Source organism: Barbus barbus, assembly GCF_936440315.1.
Source record: "Barbus barbus genome assembly, chromosome: 8".
NCBI classification, from domain to species: Eukaryota; Metazoa; Chordata; class Actinopteri; order Cypriniformes; family Cyprinidae; genus Barbus; species Barbus barbus.
Window position 1 is genome coordinate 20,386,309 of NC_136736.1, and position 16,177 is coordinate 20,402,485.

Genomic DNA, 16,177 nt, shown 5'->3' on the forward strand with positions numbered 1-16,177 from the left:
GTCATTTGACATGAGTTTGCATGCTGTCTCTCGCACAAAAACACTTGTTTTCATAATTTTTTACTAGTTTGTCTCTCCAAACAAAAAAAAAAAACACCTAAAAAAATAGTTGGTTCAACCAAAGATTAAAATGGTTTTTGTTCCAAACCCAGAAAACTTTCGCTCATTATCGAAACACAAATGAAGACGTCTTTAATGAAACTTGAGATATTTGTGTCTCTATATTGGTGCACAAATAGAGCACATCAATTATGGTAAACAAACTCAAATATACTTGCGTGACATGCGAAAACAAATCTCATTGGTGATGCACATCAAGCAATCACGTTTGAGCTTCAGGCTGACCATATTTGATGGAATAGACTTTGAATGGAGGGACATAAATCACCCAGGTTTCATTAAAAATGTCTTTGTGTGTTGCAAAGATGAACTAAAGTCTTAAAGTTTAATTTAAAATTTGTTTCTCAAATTTCTGTTTCGTGGGTGTTTCTTTTGAGCCGGTGTACAAATAATTGCCATGCTTCTGAAAGAAGTCTTGAAGATTTTTATATATTTTTTTTTATGCTCCCAAAAGGCCCAATATTTGTAAACAAATCACTATTTACCTAATTTTCACTTTATGAAACGCAAGTAAACATCCACTGCTGTGTTTGCCTGACTTCAGTGCACCTTATCCACTCCCTCCTTTGCAGTATGTTGTGTTTCGATACTCGAGATAGCAAGTTCTGTCTGCTGTGATAGAGCTGTATACGTTTAAGCTCAAGTCATTTAAGGTTAATCAACTACAAATGCAATACAGACATAACCAAATATCTATATATACAAATTGCTGTTAACAAATTTCTTAAGACAACAATTAAAAATAGCAACTGTAACAAACTATAGTAAAATATATTCAACTCTCACAAAAATATTCTGCTGAAGCAAACATTTCTGATCCAGGTATGTACTTATTTTTTTGGCAACACTTAATATGCTTGGTGTCTTCATAGTGTTAAATGCTGGGTTGACGTTTATTATAAACACACCGTAAGATTAAAAATAAATGTCCTTTCCTGTGCTGCCTCTGGGCACAAAATGGTTGGCACTAATGTATCTTTCAACAAAATATATAAAAAAAAAACTGGCAGTATGTTTAGAATTAATTCACAAAGCAGTTTGTTGTGAAATGTGAAGAACAAACTAAAACTTTTATCTTTCAGTCGCTCAGGCACAACATTTAAACTTCAGCCATGCATCATGCGTTACATCTTCTGAGAGAACAACAGTTTGAGCTTTACTCTACATCTTTATTTAGCAGCAGTGTCACTCTTGTGATTGGTGGACAGACATGAGTTGTTCAGAACAGCCCCAGTTCCAGAATCAAATCACTGAGATGCTTCTGAAATTAGTGAGGGTGTGCTAACCTTTATCTATTTTGACTTATTTTAAAATCATTAAGGTGTCACTCATCTTAGTTTGTCACAATCTTACAAAGTTCTGTTTAAATCCATGACACACTCTATACACTGCACAATGTATCTCTTATTTACATTGCGTCTACACTTTATGATTAATGATTATTCACGAGCATGCAGATTTCATCACTGGACACACACTTTAGGAAGTTTTAGGTAATCATGACCCCTTTAAAGTCATCTGTATCCTTGTGTACTACTAAACGGTGACACAATTCACTTCTAATGTAGTCTTCTGGTAAACAAACCAAAAATAATGACGTATCCTGTTCTTTGATTACAAGCTAGATGCTGTTTGATTGGATGAAAATGTTTCATAAATATTTTTGGTCTGTTTTCCCCGAAGAGAATTGCTGTAAATTTTTAAATATCTGCTAAGTGTGAATTTGAATCAACTTTTTGAAGTACACTAACATGACTTGATTTGCTAACATGGGCTAAATGCCACAGTACTCCAATTTCAGTTTGATGCATTCTTTAATGACTTTGGTACTTGTAGTCTGATGCACTTTTTTGCAACCACATGACTCCCACTAGTTTGTTCTCGCCATCTATCCCTTATTTAGTTCCTTCGATATCAGTAAATGCCAAGTGAAATAGTTTTATGAAAATCCTTGTAGCTATTGAGTTGATCCAACGCCAGCATGTTCTGTGAAACAGATTTCTGTCTGCTTGGCTGTCTGCCTGTTCTGTTGGAGAGGTACTCTGGATTATCAATAGTACGAAGGCTTGTGTTTCAATCCTGACAGAGCCGGCATAGAGTGGGCCTTAGCAGTACTTCAACCGCACATCTGTGTCTTTTGTTCAGAGATGTCAGAGCTTGGTGCTACGGTCTGCCAAAGCCATACAGACACATCCACAATAGCACATGCTTGCTGGCTGGACACATATTGCCCAAGTACTTAAATGCAAAGAAGGCCTGGCTTTAGACTCAGGCTTTTTGGCTAAGTGACTGGCGTAAGCGTTTAATCAATATCACTATCTGTTTTTTGCCTGTGCAAAAATGTGGAAAGGAATGCTCAAGCGAGTTAACAAGCTATATGTAGGTGAGACCAGAACATCTAATGTTGCACTCAGCTGAACAGACATTTTAAAAGTAAAAAAAAATCCTCCATGTGGGAGGGTGTTCAATTGTGGGTCTTCAAGGCTGTCTTGGATGTTTCAGATGTATAGGTAATATTTTTATATTTTAAACCTATAATATAGGCTTCTTCAACTTGCATTGTAAGTGCCAGCTAGTTGTAAATATTTTTGTTGTTGTATGGGTCAGTTTGAATTGTGCATTGCATTAGAGTGCATGTCTTAGCTGAACAGAGAATTGATTTGGCGATTAAACCCAGCACTGAGAGACAGGAGCACTTCAGGGACTGCTTCAAATCTCTCAAGTTTTTATCTGCAGCTCATTGCTTATTACTAGTGGAGTTTTGGAAGGAGGCATGGGAGGCTGTGCCAAAATATTGGCTGCGAAATATAATTGACAGTACTAAAAATAAAACAAACACATGAAATATGATGTCAAACAGTGTCTTTTTTCGCAAGCTCGAACCTGTTGTGTTCTCATTGACATCCTGAAGTGTGGAGTGAATTTTACAGCAATATTGACAAACAACCACAACAATTCACAATTCAAATTCACATGGTGATATGGTACCATAATGTCACTGAGAACCACAAAGCAGCTTGGTTAAAACAAGTGAAATTGATTTGGATTTAATACGTTTACAATTAATTCACTAACTTTTTAGCAACTCTTGCAACATTTAAGTTTAAGTGAACTAAAAAGCCTGTCACGGAGCTGGTTTTAATGATGATCAATCTGCTCATTTAAATAAACCTGCTTTCAAACAACATTTTTGACACTGCATCTCTGCATCTGCAGCTGTTACTCCAGTTAATGTAGATTTATTGACTATTAGACAGAAAAGGAGGTAATAATAATAACACTTTATGCCAACGTATTTATTTAAATATAGGCCTAATTGGTACCCCCCCCCCCATTTTTTATATTACTCAATTTACTGATAAATCCTATGACACTTGTTACTTTCTCTATGATTTACAAATTAAATTTTCAGGAGCTGGCAGCTCATTTTTGATACCAGTCTGAGCCGAGGTGAACATGCACACATTGCCTGTGGGACACAAACAAATTTATTTTTGCACTGAATTCCTTTGTTGCTGTGAATGGCGTCCTTCCTTCTTAATAATGCTTACTTTGTGTGTCTCAGAGCTTTTTCTGCTGACTGTAAAATCACTGCTCTCGGGAAACCTAAAATTACTTGGATGGGAAGAGGAGAAAAGCTTTAGAAAACATTAAGTATGCACCAATATTGAAATTTGGTGGAGACCTAAATGCAAATGTTAGACTTTTTATGTTTGGGTTGATGAGCTGTAAATCAGTTGCTCTTATAATAATAGCCATGCAATGGTTTATATAATCATCTGATAAAAATAAATCAATTTAAAAAAAGAGAGAAAATTCACTGTCGACCAATAACTGATATGGTCATATGTCTTGCATTAATGGAAAACATGCACTAGCAGTTCATTCTGATTTCACTCAGCTGTCGTCACTAAAATCCTACAAGCAGTCACATCACTGCTGCAGATAGCCGTTTTGCCAGCCAGAAGCTTTTGACCTTGTCCTTATTTTGTGAATGAGGACTACTTCACCTCAGGGCCGTGAGTCATTCTACCACAGTAGAGCTGCGTTTACACCTGTCCGTGTCTCTGTCGTTTAGCTGAGTTTACTCCTCTATAATGCCTGGAGGTGAGATGGAAGACACAGACTAAAGAATAGCGCATTTGTGTGTGAAAAGGTCTCTGGTATTAACCTGTGAAGTTAAAATCTTTAACTGTTCAAGTCAAATGAAATGATGAAAGACAACAAACTAGTGGCACTAAGGTGACGTCTGAAATACCAGCTTAAGCCAGCTAAGTACTAGAGATGACAGCTGGTGTTTAATTAACTGAAAGAACAGATTTGACCATTGCTTTTGGTTCATTAATCATTTTTATCATTGTTTGGTTTTGCTTATGTGCTTCCTCTTTCCTTTTCCTTTTTTTTTTTTTTTCCTACTTTTTCCTACTTCATTTTTCTGTCCTTCCATATTACATTCCAACTTATGTCCTAATTCCTTTTCCCTTTTCTCTTCCTTCCCATTACCTACTTCACACTTTCCTGGTCCTTACTGGATTCCTACCGATTTCTTTTCTACTTTCTCTTCCCCTTTCCTTCCTTACTTCCTACTTTCCTCCTCCTTTTTTCCTTACTACCTACTTGTACTACATTCCTACTTATTTCTTATTTCCTTTTCCCTTCCTACTTCCTTGTTCCTTTTTCCCCATCTACCTCCCTGGTCAAACCATATGTGGTTTTCAGTGGCAGTGCATTATCTAGAAAGCAAGTCGCTGCTGGGCAGAAATGCATACTGTTATGACCATACTTCATGACCATTATGTTTGTATGAATATGTGTATTATGAAGGCAATCCGGACGTAGAACATCAATCATGTTGTCATTATTATGTGGTTAAGTGCATCAGTTGCGTTGCTTCACTGCCATTCACAACTCCTCTGCAGTGGGGTCATTAGTAAAGTGTAATTGGTTGCACACTTCAGAATCTCGGAGCGAGTAGTCAAGTCATGTGGGTACCTTTAGGTTACTTTATTTTTTTTTTTTATTCATGTCTAAAATTGTAACTGTTTTTCACTCTACCTATAGTCGGGAAGTATGCATAGTTGAACTCGGGGAAAATCTTGATCAGCCAAGTACACATGGTCATTACATAAACACAGGATGATTGATCTGCCTCATATTTCACTCTGTAACTATTCCTTCCTACTTCCTCCTTTTCATCTCTTCTTTTCTTAATAAACATACTACAGTAACTTGTAACAGAAATCTCTTTAATGCCAGGGTGTATGGTTTCTGCGTAAGATAATTATGGAGATTTATTGAAGTTTTCCAGTGTGAAGCTCATAGTGATTTCTTGGATAGTCGATGGATTGTTTAGATGTCTTAATAACTTACCCCTTTTCCACCAAGGCAGTTCCAGTGCTGGTTCGGAGCCAGAGACAAGTTTCAAACTGGTTCTTTGTCTTTCGACACCCAAAGCACCAGCTCCGAAACAGGAAAAGCGATTCGTAAGTAGCAGCAAAACACTGCTGGGCTAGAAGGAAGAACCGCTTGTGTCAGGGACTGGGGGCGGGGTTACCGTGACCAACAAGATGAACAGAAACTTTTGACCGCCATATTTGAAATAGCAGCTAAACACGAACACGTTGGATTCGCTGTGTTTGGATGCCGATGTAGGTTCGCAAAGCCATGAACGCAACGTCCGCAATTGTTGATAGATTGTTTAGGCTTGTTCGGGATGGATCGGCGCTGCGTGGACCGTTCGGTGCGAGGCATCGGGGTGCTGCGGGAGCGACTGGAAAGCAGACGGCTCTTTATGCTTTTGGATCGCTCTCGCTGTGTTTTAGTGTGTTGTGTGGCGATCGATCGATCAGTCTGCGTGGCGCCGATGCATCTCGAACAAGTCTGTTGGCGGTACCGCGGTCGCACTAGTGAACCGAAACATGAAACGTATTCAGTGACGTAAGACCTGGCTCTGTCTTGGCTCTCTAGCTTGTGGAAAAGCAACTGGTTCTTAAAGCGCTCGCCAGTTGAACCAACTAAGAACCGGCTATAGCACTGGCTCTGAACTAGCACCTGGTTCCTGCTGGTGGAAAGGGGGAGAGTCTTCAGCCAGTTCTGCCTGGCCACTCAAGGTCGAAGAAACTGTCTGTTCCTCCAAACCATTTTTCTCTAACAGTCTCCCATTCTTGCTGAAACTAAACTACAACCCATTAGAAGCACTGAATGAAGGTTTTTTTTTCAGCGGGAGATCTGTTTTCCAGCACTTGCTTCCACATGTTTACCCAAATTTTTGTTCATCTTTGTACTCGCGTATATACCAAATGGGTCATTTTGTCTTATTCTGCTGCTAATGGAACAAAAAGAATTGGAGCAGTTCTGTATGAATGAGTAATTTGCAAAACCAGGTGATGGGTTTTCCCTTTATTTAGCTTGGTTCTTATCATAAAGACCCATCCAGGTACCGCTGAGGTTAATAAAAATAACCCTCTCTTTTCTTAATTTTCCTGTTCGTTCGTAATGTTTCCTGTAACTGAGGTATTCCAAGATGAGATGACAGTCTGGCAGCTTTGTAGGAAATGACATCGTAAAACCAATAATACCACTATTCTCTCCTCCTCCCCTTCACCTCCTTTGCTAACGTTCTCTCTGAGAGGATGTGCCAAAACCCATTTTGGTTTCACCTTCCTCTCAGCACCTTTTAGATGTTGATAAATGACCTGTTGCTGAAGTGTACACAGTGGTAATAACTAAATAAATGATGCACCTCACTCTTATCAGAGTGCTCGGCTACGCCAGGTTGGCCGCATTTCCCGGGAGCCAAGCCAAATGCTTCTCTTAAGGCAATGCCTTCCATATCAGAGCGCATGTCTGGAAAGCAATGCTATTATAAACCTGGAGTTTTTCCTGTGTCATCGCATAAACTCTGCTGTATTCATTAGTCATGTTGGTTTTTGGTTCATTTTGAAGCCGTTTTGTTGGCTTTTGATGCAAGAATTTGATGAATTTGTGATAGACTTGTTTGCTTCAACTCTTGTTTCTCTAGTTCCCTTGGAGTACACTTACAGCTCAATTCAAAACAGGCACTTTGAGTTATTTTGTGGTGGTGAAATACCCAGCCTGAATGATTCAGATGTTTTCCCAAGTGATTTGAGGGCCAATGACAAATGAGAGTGTCAACAATAAAGAAAAGAGAAAAAACAAAAAGTTCAAAACACGTGTGCCAAGTTCTTAGAAATGTAGTCCTTTGTTCATGTTGGTTTCATATGGCTTAATATTTATGATAAACATTTATACTATTTTTAAGAAAATGTCATGCGGTATATGATATAATCAAAAGGTAAAATTTTCCTTGCATGTTGAATACGTGTAAATAGCCTACTTATTTAATTCTTAAGTTTACATGCATTTTTTTTTTTTTTTTTTTATTCCCCCAGTGAATTCGAAATTCATAAATATTAAGCTTTTGCAGAGTTGCACCACATGGGATTTTATATTCTAAATTACCCTTCTGCTGTCAAAATCTGATTATCTGATATTTTAATAAACACATTAACCATGACACTTTCAGGGTCTTCAGTGGTACTGCTATATTTCCTTTTTTCCTCTCCACCCGCACAGATTGATTTTGATTGGCTCTCAATGTTTTTGTTCATTAGCTAAAACATATATATATAATGCTTTATTATATATCTTCTTTATTTTTTACTTTAAGCTCCCCACAAAAAAAAAAAAAAAATCTAAATGAATTTTAATCCATACATTAAAAACATGTTTAACTGAGGAGGTATGTTCAAGTCATTCTGTGTGTATGAATTTCATTTTTAATTTAAGTGCATAAAATAAATCAGTATCTCACACATCAGGCCAAAAATGAGGACCCTGTCATCTTTCTTCATTCTGATCATTTCTTACTGAGACTCCAACTAGTCATTAAACATGTCTCTGGAACTTCTGACCTTCAGGACCCCACTTTACAGAACATAGACTTGCTCATCTGTCCTCAAAAAAATGCAGAAACCTATGGCGAGATGAGATGCAAGCAGCATCTGTGAAGCGTACTAAACCAAATTACTGTTAAGGTAGTTTTCATACACTTTAACAGTCTCGCTCTCAATGCAAATGAGGCTTAATATAATTGTGTGTGTGTTGCCAGTTAGATTGCAGTACTGTCACGTGATCACACACTAGTTCAGTTGTGTGGTCTAACAGCACTAATTGTGTTCCGAGTCTAATGCAGTTGCACAGATAGACCAGCATGCAGGACATGAATACTAACAGGCAGTCCAGTACCTTCCAGAAACAAAACGGCCCACTTCACCAGGCACATCCGCTTTGTGTTTGCATTGAGAGATGCATCTAACTCTTTGCGAAGTAATTGTTTTTGAGCATGCTAATGAACTAACCAAATTTCAGTTTCATCTCCAGAGATTGCACAGGTTTTCTTCTAGAGCTCACCTTGTTCAGCCTCTGTATAGGAAGGGAAACTGAAATGTCTATTTGAAGTTCATCACCATATAATTATTTTCCAATTGGATCTCGGCTGATTGTGCTCTCATCTTCCGTGTTATAAAGCAAACGATTCAGTAATCAAAAAGCTCATCTAATCAGATGCTTTAAACAGTTTTAAATAAATTGCTCTGAGATCTCTGGCTTCATGTATTTTCTGTGATTAGACCTTAATCCAGACATTGGAGAGGAGTAAATGCATAGATCCAAATGCTTGAATAGATGATGGGATATGGTAGTACTGCTGGATGTTTGCATTAAAGAAGAGGTACTAAGTTTGCAGGGTATCATAGTTCTGTTAGCCCCTGGTGGTAGATGATGTAACTACAGCATTTGGACTCATAAAGCATGTTGTTGCTATATTAAAAATCATTCATGGTTATCAGTAGATAATTATATATTAAATGTTTCTTGCTAATATTTTATGGCGATTTTAGTAGTGCCTGACTTGACCAATTGATCAGTGTAATCAGTATTGTCAGATTCCTAAATATGTCTTCTGAGCTTGTTCATTTTAGTCAAAAATGTACAAGACAACACTTTTTGAACGAGTTGTTTAGAATTTCTGATTGGCATATTTTTTTAAACCTGAAATTCTCCTAATTTGGCAACAGACAGCTGAGGGCATTTAAGGAACAATAATTCGCCTATAAAGATAGCAATGACTATATCAGTGTCCAGCGTTGTTTATAAGTGCGCACTACATATACAGTATATCATCACTTTAAATGGTCAAGCGCTTTAAAGTTGGGTGGAGTCTCTTTTTTTTTTTTTTTTCATCAGCTGGGGAGGGAAAAAAAAAACATTCTGAAAGTTATTCCAATGAATTGGTATAGTTGATGTGTAGATTTTTTTTTTTTTTTTTTTTTTTTAGTTGAAATAAAAAAAAAAAGTCGTGACGTATTGTCAAGTATGGTGACCCATACTCGAAATTGGTGCTCTGCGTTTAACCCATCCAAGTGCACACACACAGCAGTGAGTAGTGAACAAATGCACACACACACACACACACACCGTGAACACACACCCGGAGCCGTGGGCAGCCATGTGGGCGCCCGGGGAGCAATTGGGGGTTCGGTGCCTTGCTCAAGGGCTCCTCAGTCGTGGTATTGAGGGTGGAGAGAGCGCTGTACATTCACTCCCCCCACCTACAATCCCTGCCGGCCGGGGACTCGAACCCGCAACCTTTCGATTACGAGTCCGACTCTCTAACCATTAGGCCACGACTTCCCCTAGTTAACTAGTTATGGTTATCTTCCTTGGTCTGAACAGGCCTTAAGAATTGCACCCCCCCTCCCCCCAATAATTTATTTCTCAAAAATACTAAAATGTCTGTGAATAAGCAAAAGTAATTGCATTTTTTTTAAATAAACTTTTAGATTATAAACAAGAACCAGGCCACTTGTTCAGACTTGTTACAAAAACACTGAGAATTTAGTTTGTCATCTTTCAATTTACAGGTAGCTTCTGCATGGTGTTGAGTCTTGTCAAAAAGTAGCGGTATTTTGTAGCTATTTTTCTTGTGTATTTTTCTTTTGTATTTTATGCTCACACAACAACATGTGCAATCAGTCTTTCATCACTTACCATCTCTGCCCATCTGTGTGCACGCTCCATTATCTTAAGCCGGGCTCACACTGTGCGATTTTTAAAAGTCTTTTGCGATTGTTGCTTGTCACACTGTACGAACATGATCCCCATGTCAGACTGTAGGATCTCAGTTGTCTTAATGTCAGACTGTACGACAGTCAAGATGCGATAAAAACGGACGTACTCAAGAAGACTTGTCCGGAGTTTTACGTCATCAATACATGACCCGCGTTCTCTCGCTATAATGGTAGCTAGCAAACAACAGCACAGTAACGTGTAGCGTTAGTTTTATTAATTACATGCCTTGATGTTAAAAAAAAACGAAAAAGACGACGTGTGTGGAGCAAGTCATGGCTGGGCAAAAGAGGACTTTATGGACTTTCAGTTCTACAGAGCGAACTTGAGGTAATTTTGTTATTCGAGTTTAAACATCCTGCCCCTTAATAAATAAACTTTAAGTAAACTTTACTTTGTACATATATTGTTTTTACAAATAATGAATGGTTTGAAGTTGTCGCGCTAATTGCGTCATCAAGTTCAGTGCTCCTATTGGTTCTTGGTTTGACGGTCGTCGTAGGAGATGTCACACTGTAGGAAACTTGAGGAAAATGTCTGAAATCTTCTGACACTGACAGAATTTAATCGGAGGAAAAAAATGATCGCAACGGCCATTAATCGGCTGTCGGTGAACATGTCAAACCAGCGATCTAGACAACCGATTTTAGCCTAGGATTATAGGAATCTTTTAGGATTTTCAAAATTTGTCTCAGACGAACAAATCGTGGCCAAAATCGCACAGTGTGAGCCGGGCTTTAATCGGGTCTCTATCAAACTAACTTGCTCTCGCGCTCCTGATTGGATTACACAGCTCATCCCTGCTTTCACTCACACTGTTATCTAACGTTTTTACTGGCTTCTGTCTCTGTGAAGTAAGCACAAGGTTTAATTTAAAGGTTTATAGGATCTTCCTCTGCTGGCATTGTCTTTTTATTTTTTTTAAACTTGTCTTACTGAAATTTCACTAGTCTTAAATCAAATGGTGCTAAAAAAGCAGCATATTTTACATCAGCTAAGAGTGATATTGCAGTACAGGGCTAATGTGCCAACCTCACTCTCACTGGTGGGGCATCCTCAAGGTAACATGATATTATTGTGTACATCCTGCTGCAGACCTGTGGTATGTGTCTGGAAGCTAAACCCCTTATTCATGTACTGCACTTATTTGGCAGTGATGCCCCCTGCTGGCTGGATGTGGTTGTCAGTGACTGTATTTGTTCTATTGTAACAGTCATTGGAGTTTCAATAGTCAGAATTCTACTTGAATAGTGAATCTGGTGCTGCAGTTGAATAGTGAATCGGTGTTACACAAGACAGCTTGCTCCCAACGGTGAAATGAGATTGGTCTGAAATAGCTGTACTGTATAGTGTAAAAGCGTGTTCTGCTTGAATATGAGATGAAATACAAAAATGTTTGGAGTCTTTAAGAAGATTAAAGGTGTTTTTGAATTATGCCCACCAAATTTGTAACTTATTTCAAAAAGTGAAACTTTCATATGTATTTTACATTCATAACATGTAAAGACATTTCAAAAGTTTTTTTATTTTTTATTAATTTTGATGATTCGAGCTTACAGCTCATGAGTGTCAAAATCCAGTATCTCAATATATTAGAATATTTATATTTGAGTTTCATTAAACGACCATCTCTACAGTATAAATTCAGGATATCTTTTGTTCTTTTAAACCACAATAATGGGGAAGACTGCTGACTTGACCTGTATATTATCACAATTTTAAAATGGATTAAAATACAATTTAAAATTGTGATAATATACAGGTACATCTAAACAAATTTGAATATCGTGGAAAAACTTTGAATTTTTTTTGTAACTTAACTTGTTCCTGTAATGGCAAAGCTGAATTTTCAGCAGTATGGTCTGACTAATGATTCTAATATTCTGATTTGGTGCTTAAGAAACATTTCTTATTAGTGTTATAAACGGTTGTGATCCTTAATATTTTTGTGGAATCTGTCAAAACCTTTTTTTTTTTTTTTAAGGGAAGAGAGTTTTGAAAACAGCATTTGTTTGAAATAGAAATCTAGTGGTCTGTCTCTTTTCAATTTAATGTATCTTTGTTGAAAATTTGTTTCTTTAAAAAAAAAAAAAAAAAAAACCTCCTGACTCCAGTATTTTGAATGGTAGTGTATTTCTGTATTTTTACAACACAAACGTGTATTTTATTTTCATGTGCTTTAGAATCTAGATTTTAGAATTTAGCTAAAAATAAAGAGGATTTTGGTTAAAATGGTAGAACTGAAATGCAACAGTAAAAACAGAAACTTGAAAACAGAACAGGCAGCAGCAATGAAATGTTTGTTTGCATGTGTTGAAGTGATACTGTTGCTGTGGTTCCCAGGCCAATCCTAGTGTAGGAGAGTTGACCATTGTTTGAGGGATGCTTATAATGCGTCTTTCCCAGCTTAGATGCAAATGTTCATTGTTTTATTTCACAGGCATGAATAAAAGAATGAGTTGCACACTCTGAATGCAAACAGGAGAATGATTTTCTTTTTTTACACAACCAGCCCATGTACATGCTTTTTATTGCCTTTTTTTGTTGTTGTTGTTGTTACCATCCACCTATACTTCCTGTCTCGATCTCTTTCAGAATGCCAAGTCTTTGTCCTCCTCAGACAGCCTAGCGAAGGTGCAGGAGGTAGCAAGCTGGCTTTTGGAAATGAACCAGGATCTGCTGTCGGGGGGCAGCGGCAGCAGGGCGGCCCAGCAGCAGAGGCCTGGGGCAGCGGGGGCAGGTAACAGCACCTCCGGCCGCACACCTCAGCCCCAGGTGGAGCACATGAATCGGGTGCTGGAGGAGCAGGAGCAGGAGGCGCAGCAACAGAGAAGAGAACCGGACGAGGAGGAAGAGGGTGGACGAGAGCGGCCAAGGGAGGCAGAGGAGGAGCCATGGCCTTCCAGAGGTGAGCCGGTGGAGGAAGGACGGAGGAACGAGGTGAACGGAGCCGAGAAGGGCGCCCAGTGGATGTGGCAGCAGGAGCAGCGTCGGCGGCATAGACGGCATTGCGAGGAAGAGGAGGAGAATGAGGAGGAGGAGAATAATAACGCCGGAAGGGAAGGGCAGGTCGGGGTTGGACTTCGCTCAGAGGAAGACGACGACCGGCCAGAGGATGAGGAGGATGGCGAGGAGGAAATGGACCAGGATAGCGATGAGTTTGAGCATTCAGAAGAGAGTGGGAGGGAAGAGGAGGAGGAGGAGGCTGAAGATGAGGAGGAAGGAGAGGAAGGCCTCCACTCTCCCTCTCTCAGGACCAGTGTGTCGGACCTTAATGATAACACGGACCAGTCCTCTGGACGACAACACCAAAGCTCACCCTCTGTCTGCAAGAATAAGGTAAGCGACTAAATTTAACTATCATCGGGTTTTTAAAGTCCAACTGGAATTATTCTTCTGATTAAGTATAATGCAGTGACTAGTGTTTATATGGGCAGAAGTTTAATGGGCTTGTGCAATCATGGTGTTTGTCTCCCTCTACTGGCCATTTTTGGCTTTACATCAGATAAACAGTCATCTTTTGAGACCAAGACTTGATTTTATCGAGTGATTAAGGAAAGCTACAACTGTGTCATAGACCAGACATTACGTACCTGATTTATTGCGAGGAATATTCTTTCAAATAAAGGTTGGTTTGATAAAATGGAAAATATTGGCATGCATTGAATGTGTTCAGGAATATCTGGATTTATTTAAAACAAAATTTCTGACATTCTATGATCACTTGGATGATGGAAGCTCTTTAAGTTAAAGCAGGACTTTTTTCTTTTTGTTTGTTTGTTTTTTCAGCTGGACACCTTTTAACAACATTTTCTTAAAGTACCCCCTTGAGATTTTAAGTTAGTATTTCAACATATATTTACAATTCTGACATTACAAAAAGTGCTGAAACTTATTTTTGAAAAATGTTAGAAGTTTTGTGCATGTGAAAAATTGATCCTGACACGCATTACATTTACAAAGACTTTTACTTTGATAATCGCATTTACAGTTTTCTATTTTTATTTTATTTTAAATTGTGCAGGCCTTTTAATTTATTTTAATTTAACTTTTTTATTATTTTAATAAATTATTAGTCTTCTATTTGAGGACACCTGAGTTAAATAAATGGTTACCTAAAAATAAAAATGTTGTAATTCACTCATGTCATTCCAAAAATCATCTGCTGCGCACAAATTGTGTATTTTCTTTGGGATTTTGTGTGGAAAGAGTTTGCAGATCTGGTCTGGGCCTGTCCTTGTCTGAGGATTCAAACAGCAGGCTTGTATTATGCTGCAAGATGCCTGTTATTACTTTTCATTGACTTCAAATGGAAAGCCTTTGAGCTTTATTTAACTGGACTGGTTGATCATGTATGCTTACAGTTTGTAAGTATAAACAATACATCACATTCTTTATCTGTATGGATATGCATTTGATGTTGATGGTGTCAGACGGAAGTGGCCTTTAAACCCAGGTTGGTCAGATGGAGTGTCGCTGACATACCGACTTGACTCTTCAGCCAACCAAAATAATTGGCTCTGAATTATATGACCTAGGTTTATCAGCCACAGTGGTGGATCACTAAATTTAAACATCAGAGGCCATAGACGTTCACACCAGTAGTGTGTGTGTGTGTGTGTTTTGGCTAGCCAAATGGTCAGCTTGAATCAGAAGAGAAAGATTGGGTCTGTTTTTGAGCAAAGAGGAAATACAAATGAGCGGAGATGGAGAAGAGCGAGGGGAGGGAATGCAAGAGCGCACAGACCCTCCTCATCCTCATGATGTCGACACCCTTGTCAACGCACTGACAGAAGACGATCTGCAAGTCTTTTACCGTTTCTGTCTGTGACTGAGCTGAATCTCTCTGAGCTGCCATGGGGAATCGCAGTATGAAGAAGGTCGCACTGTTACTGGTGAGTGAATCTCCAGAGAACATCTTATCACATCTGTGTGTGGAGAGCGTCTCATCCTCCTTTTGAAGCCGCTGTGTGTTTTGGATGAGAACACAGTGTTTATCTGATTGAGGCAGCCACAGCAGGACTGAGGTTCACAGAACAGTGATGTGTGGAGTGTGCCTTTTCAAAAGGATGTGAATATATATATTTTTTTTAAACCACAAAACCTATTGAGTTGCCTGTCTAGCAGGGATGTGGTCAAGCTGGTTGATTCGTTGACCTTGTTAAGTTTTAGATAGTTTTTTTTTAATTGACAGTGGTGATTTAATTAGCCTGTTGACAATGTGTTGTGCTTTAGTTGGTAGCAGAGTGGTTTTCAAATTGGTCTCTGGGCACACCGGGGTCCGCAAGAGGGTGCTAGGGGTCCACAGAAATGTTTGGAGAGAATGTGGTAATAATAATTCAAATAATTTGATAGAATTTAGTTTTATATTGAGATTAAGCAAATATTTGGTTATAAATTATTTTACCTTTTTAGTTTATTTTTGACTTTTTTGCAACTCAATGTAAATAAGTAAATATTTCAATTAGTAATTTTTTTTTTTTTAGTTCTAAGAATATTTTTTTGGTAAATTACTAAATATATAAAGAATATTTTGGTACACTGTTAAAAAAAAAAAAAAAAATTCAGCTTGCATAGATAGTCGTTTTAACAAAGATTTAGTACGAGTCGTCTATTATAATGTGTGAACTGAATAAGATGATGTTTTGTTGACCTTACCTGGATACTCGAGTATGTTCAAGAAAGACTTGTCCAGATGTTCTTCCAGCTTTCTGAACAGTTTTACGTTGCACGGTGTTTCCAACCTGCATTGCAGCTTTAAAAAAATTATAAAAATGATATTTTAAAAAAGAGAATCACTTCACATTTTACTGGCTTAATTTAAGCTGCTGTCACTGTTAGTATGCTGTCTTATGGTTCAGAGTTCACATTTTTTCTGAATTAATATTTGTTGATCACCATGTTTGAG

General features: G+C 38.2%; 1 protein-coding gene across 1 annotated transcript in view; it reads left to right on the forward strand.

Annotated features, from left to right (window-relative positions):
- Positions 1-16,177, forward strand: part of LOC306874081 (F-box/WD repeat-containing protein 7) — a 153,406-nt gene that overhangs the window by 56,579 nt on the left and 80,650 nt on the right. The window contains exon 3 of the mRNA XM_079423818.1: positions 12,865-13,608. Coding sequence (XP_079279944.1) covers positions 12,934-13,608 — 675 coding nt within the window. The 5' untranslated portion in view covers positions 12,865-12,933. The remainder of the gene's footprint in view (positions 1-12,864; positions 13,609-16,177) is intronic.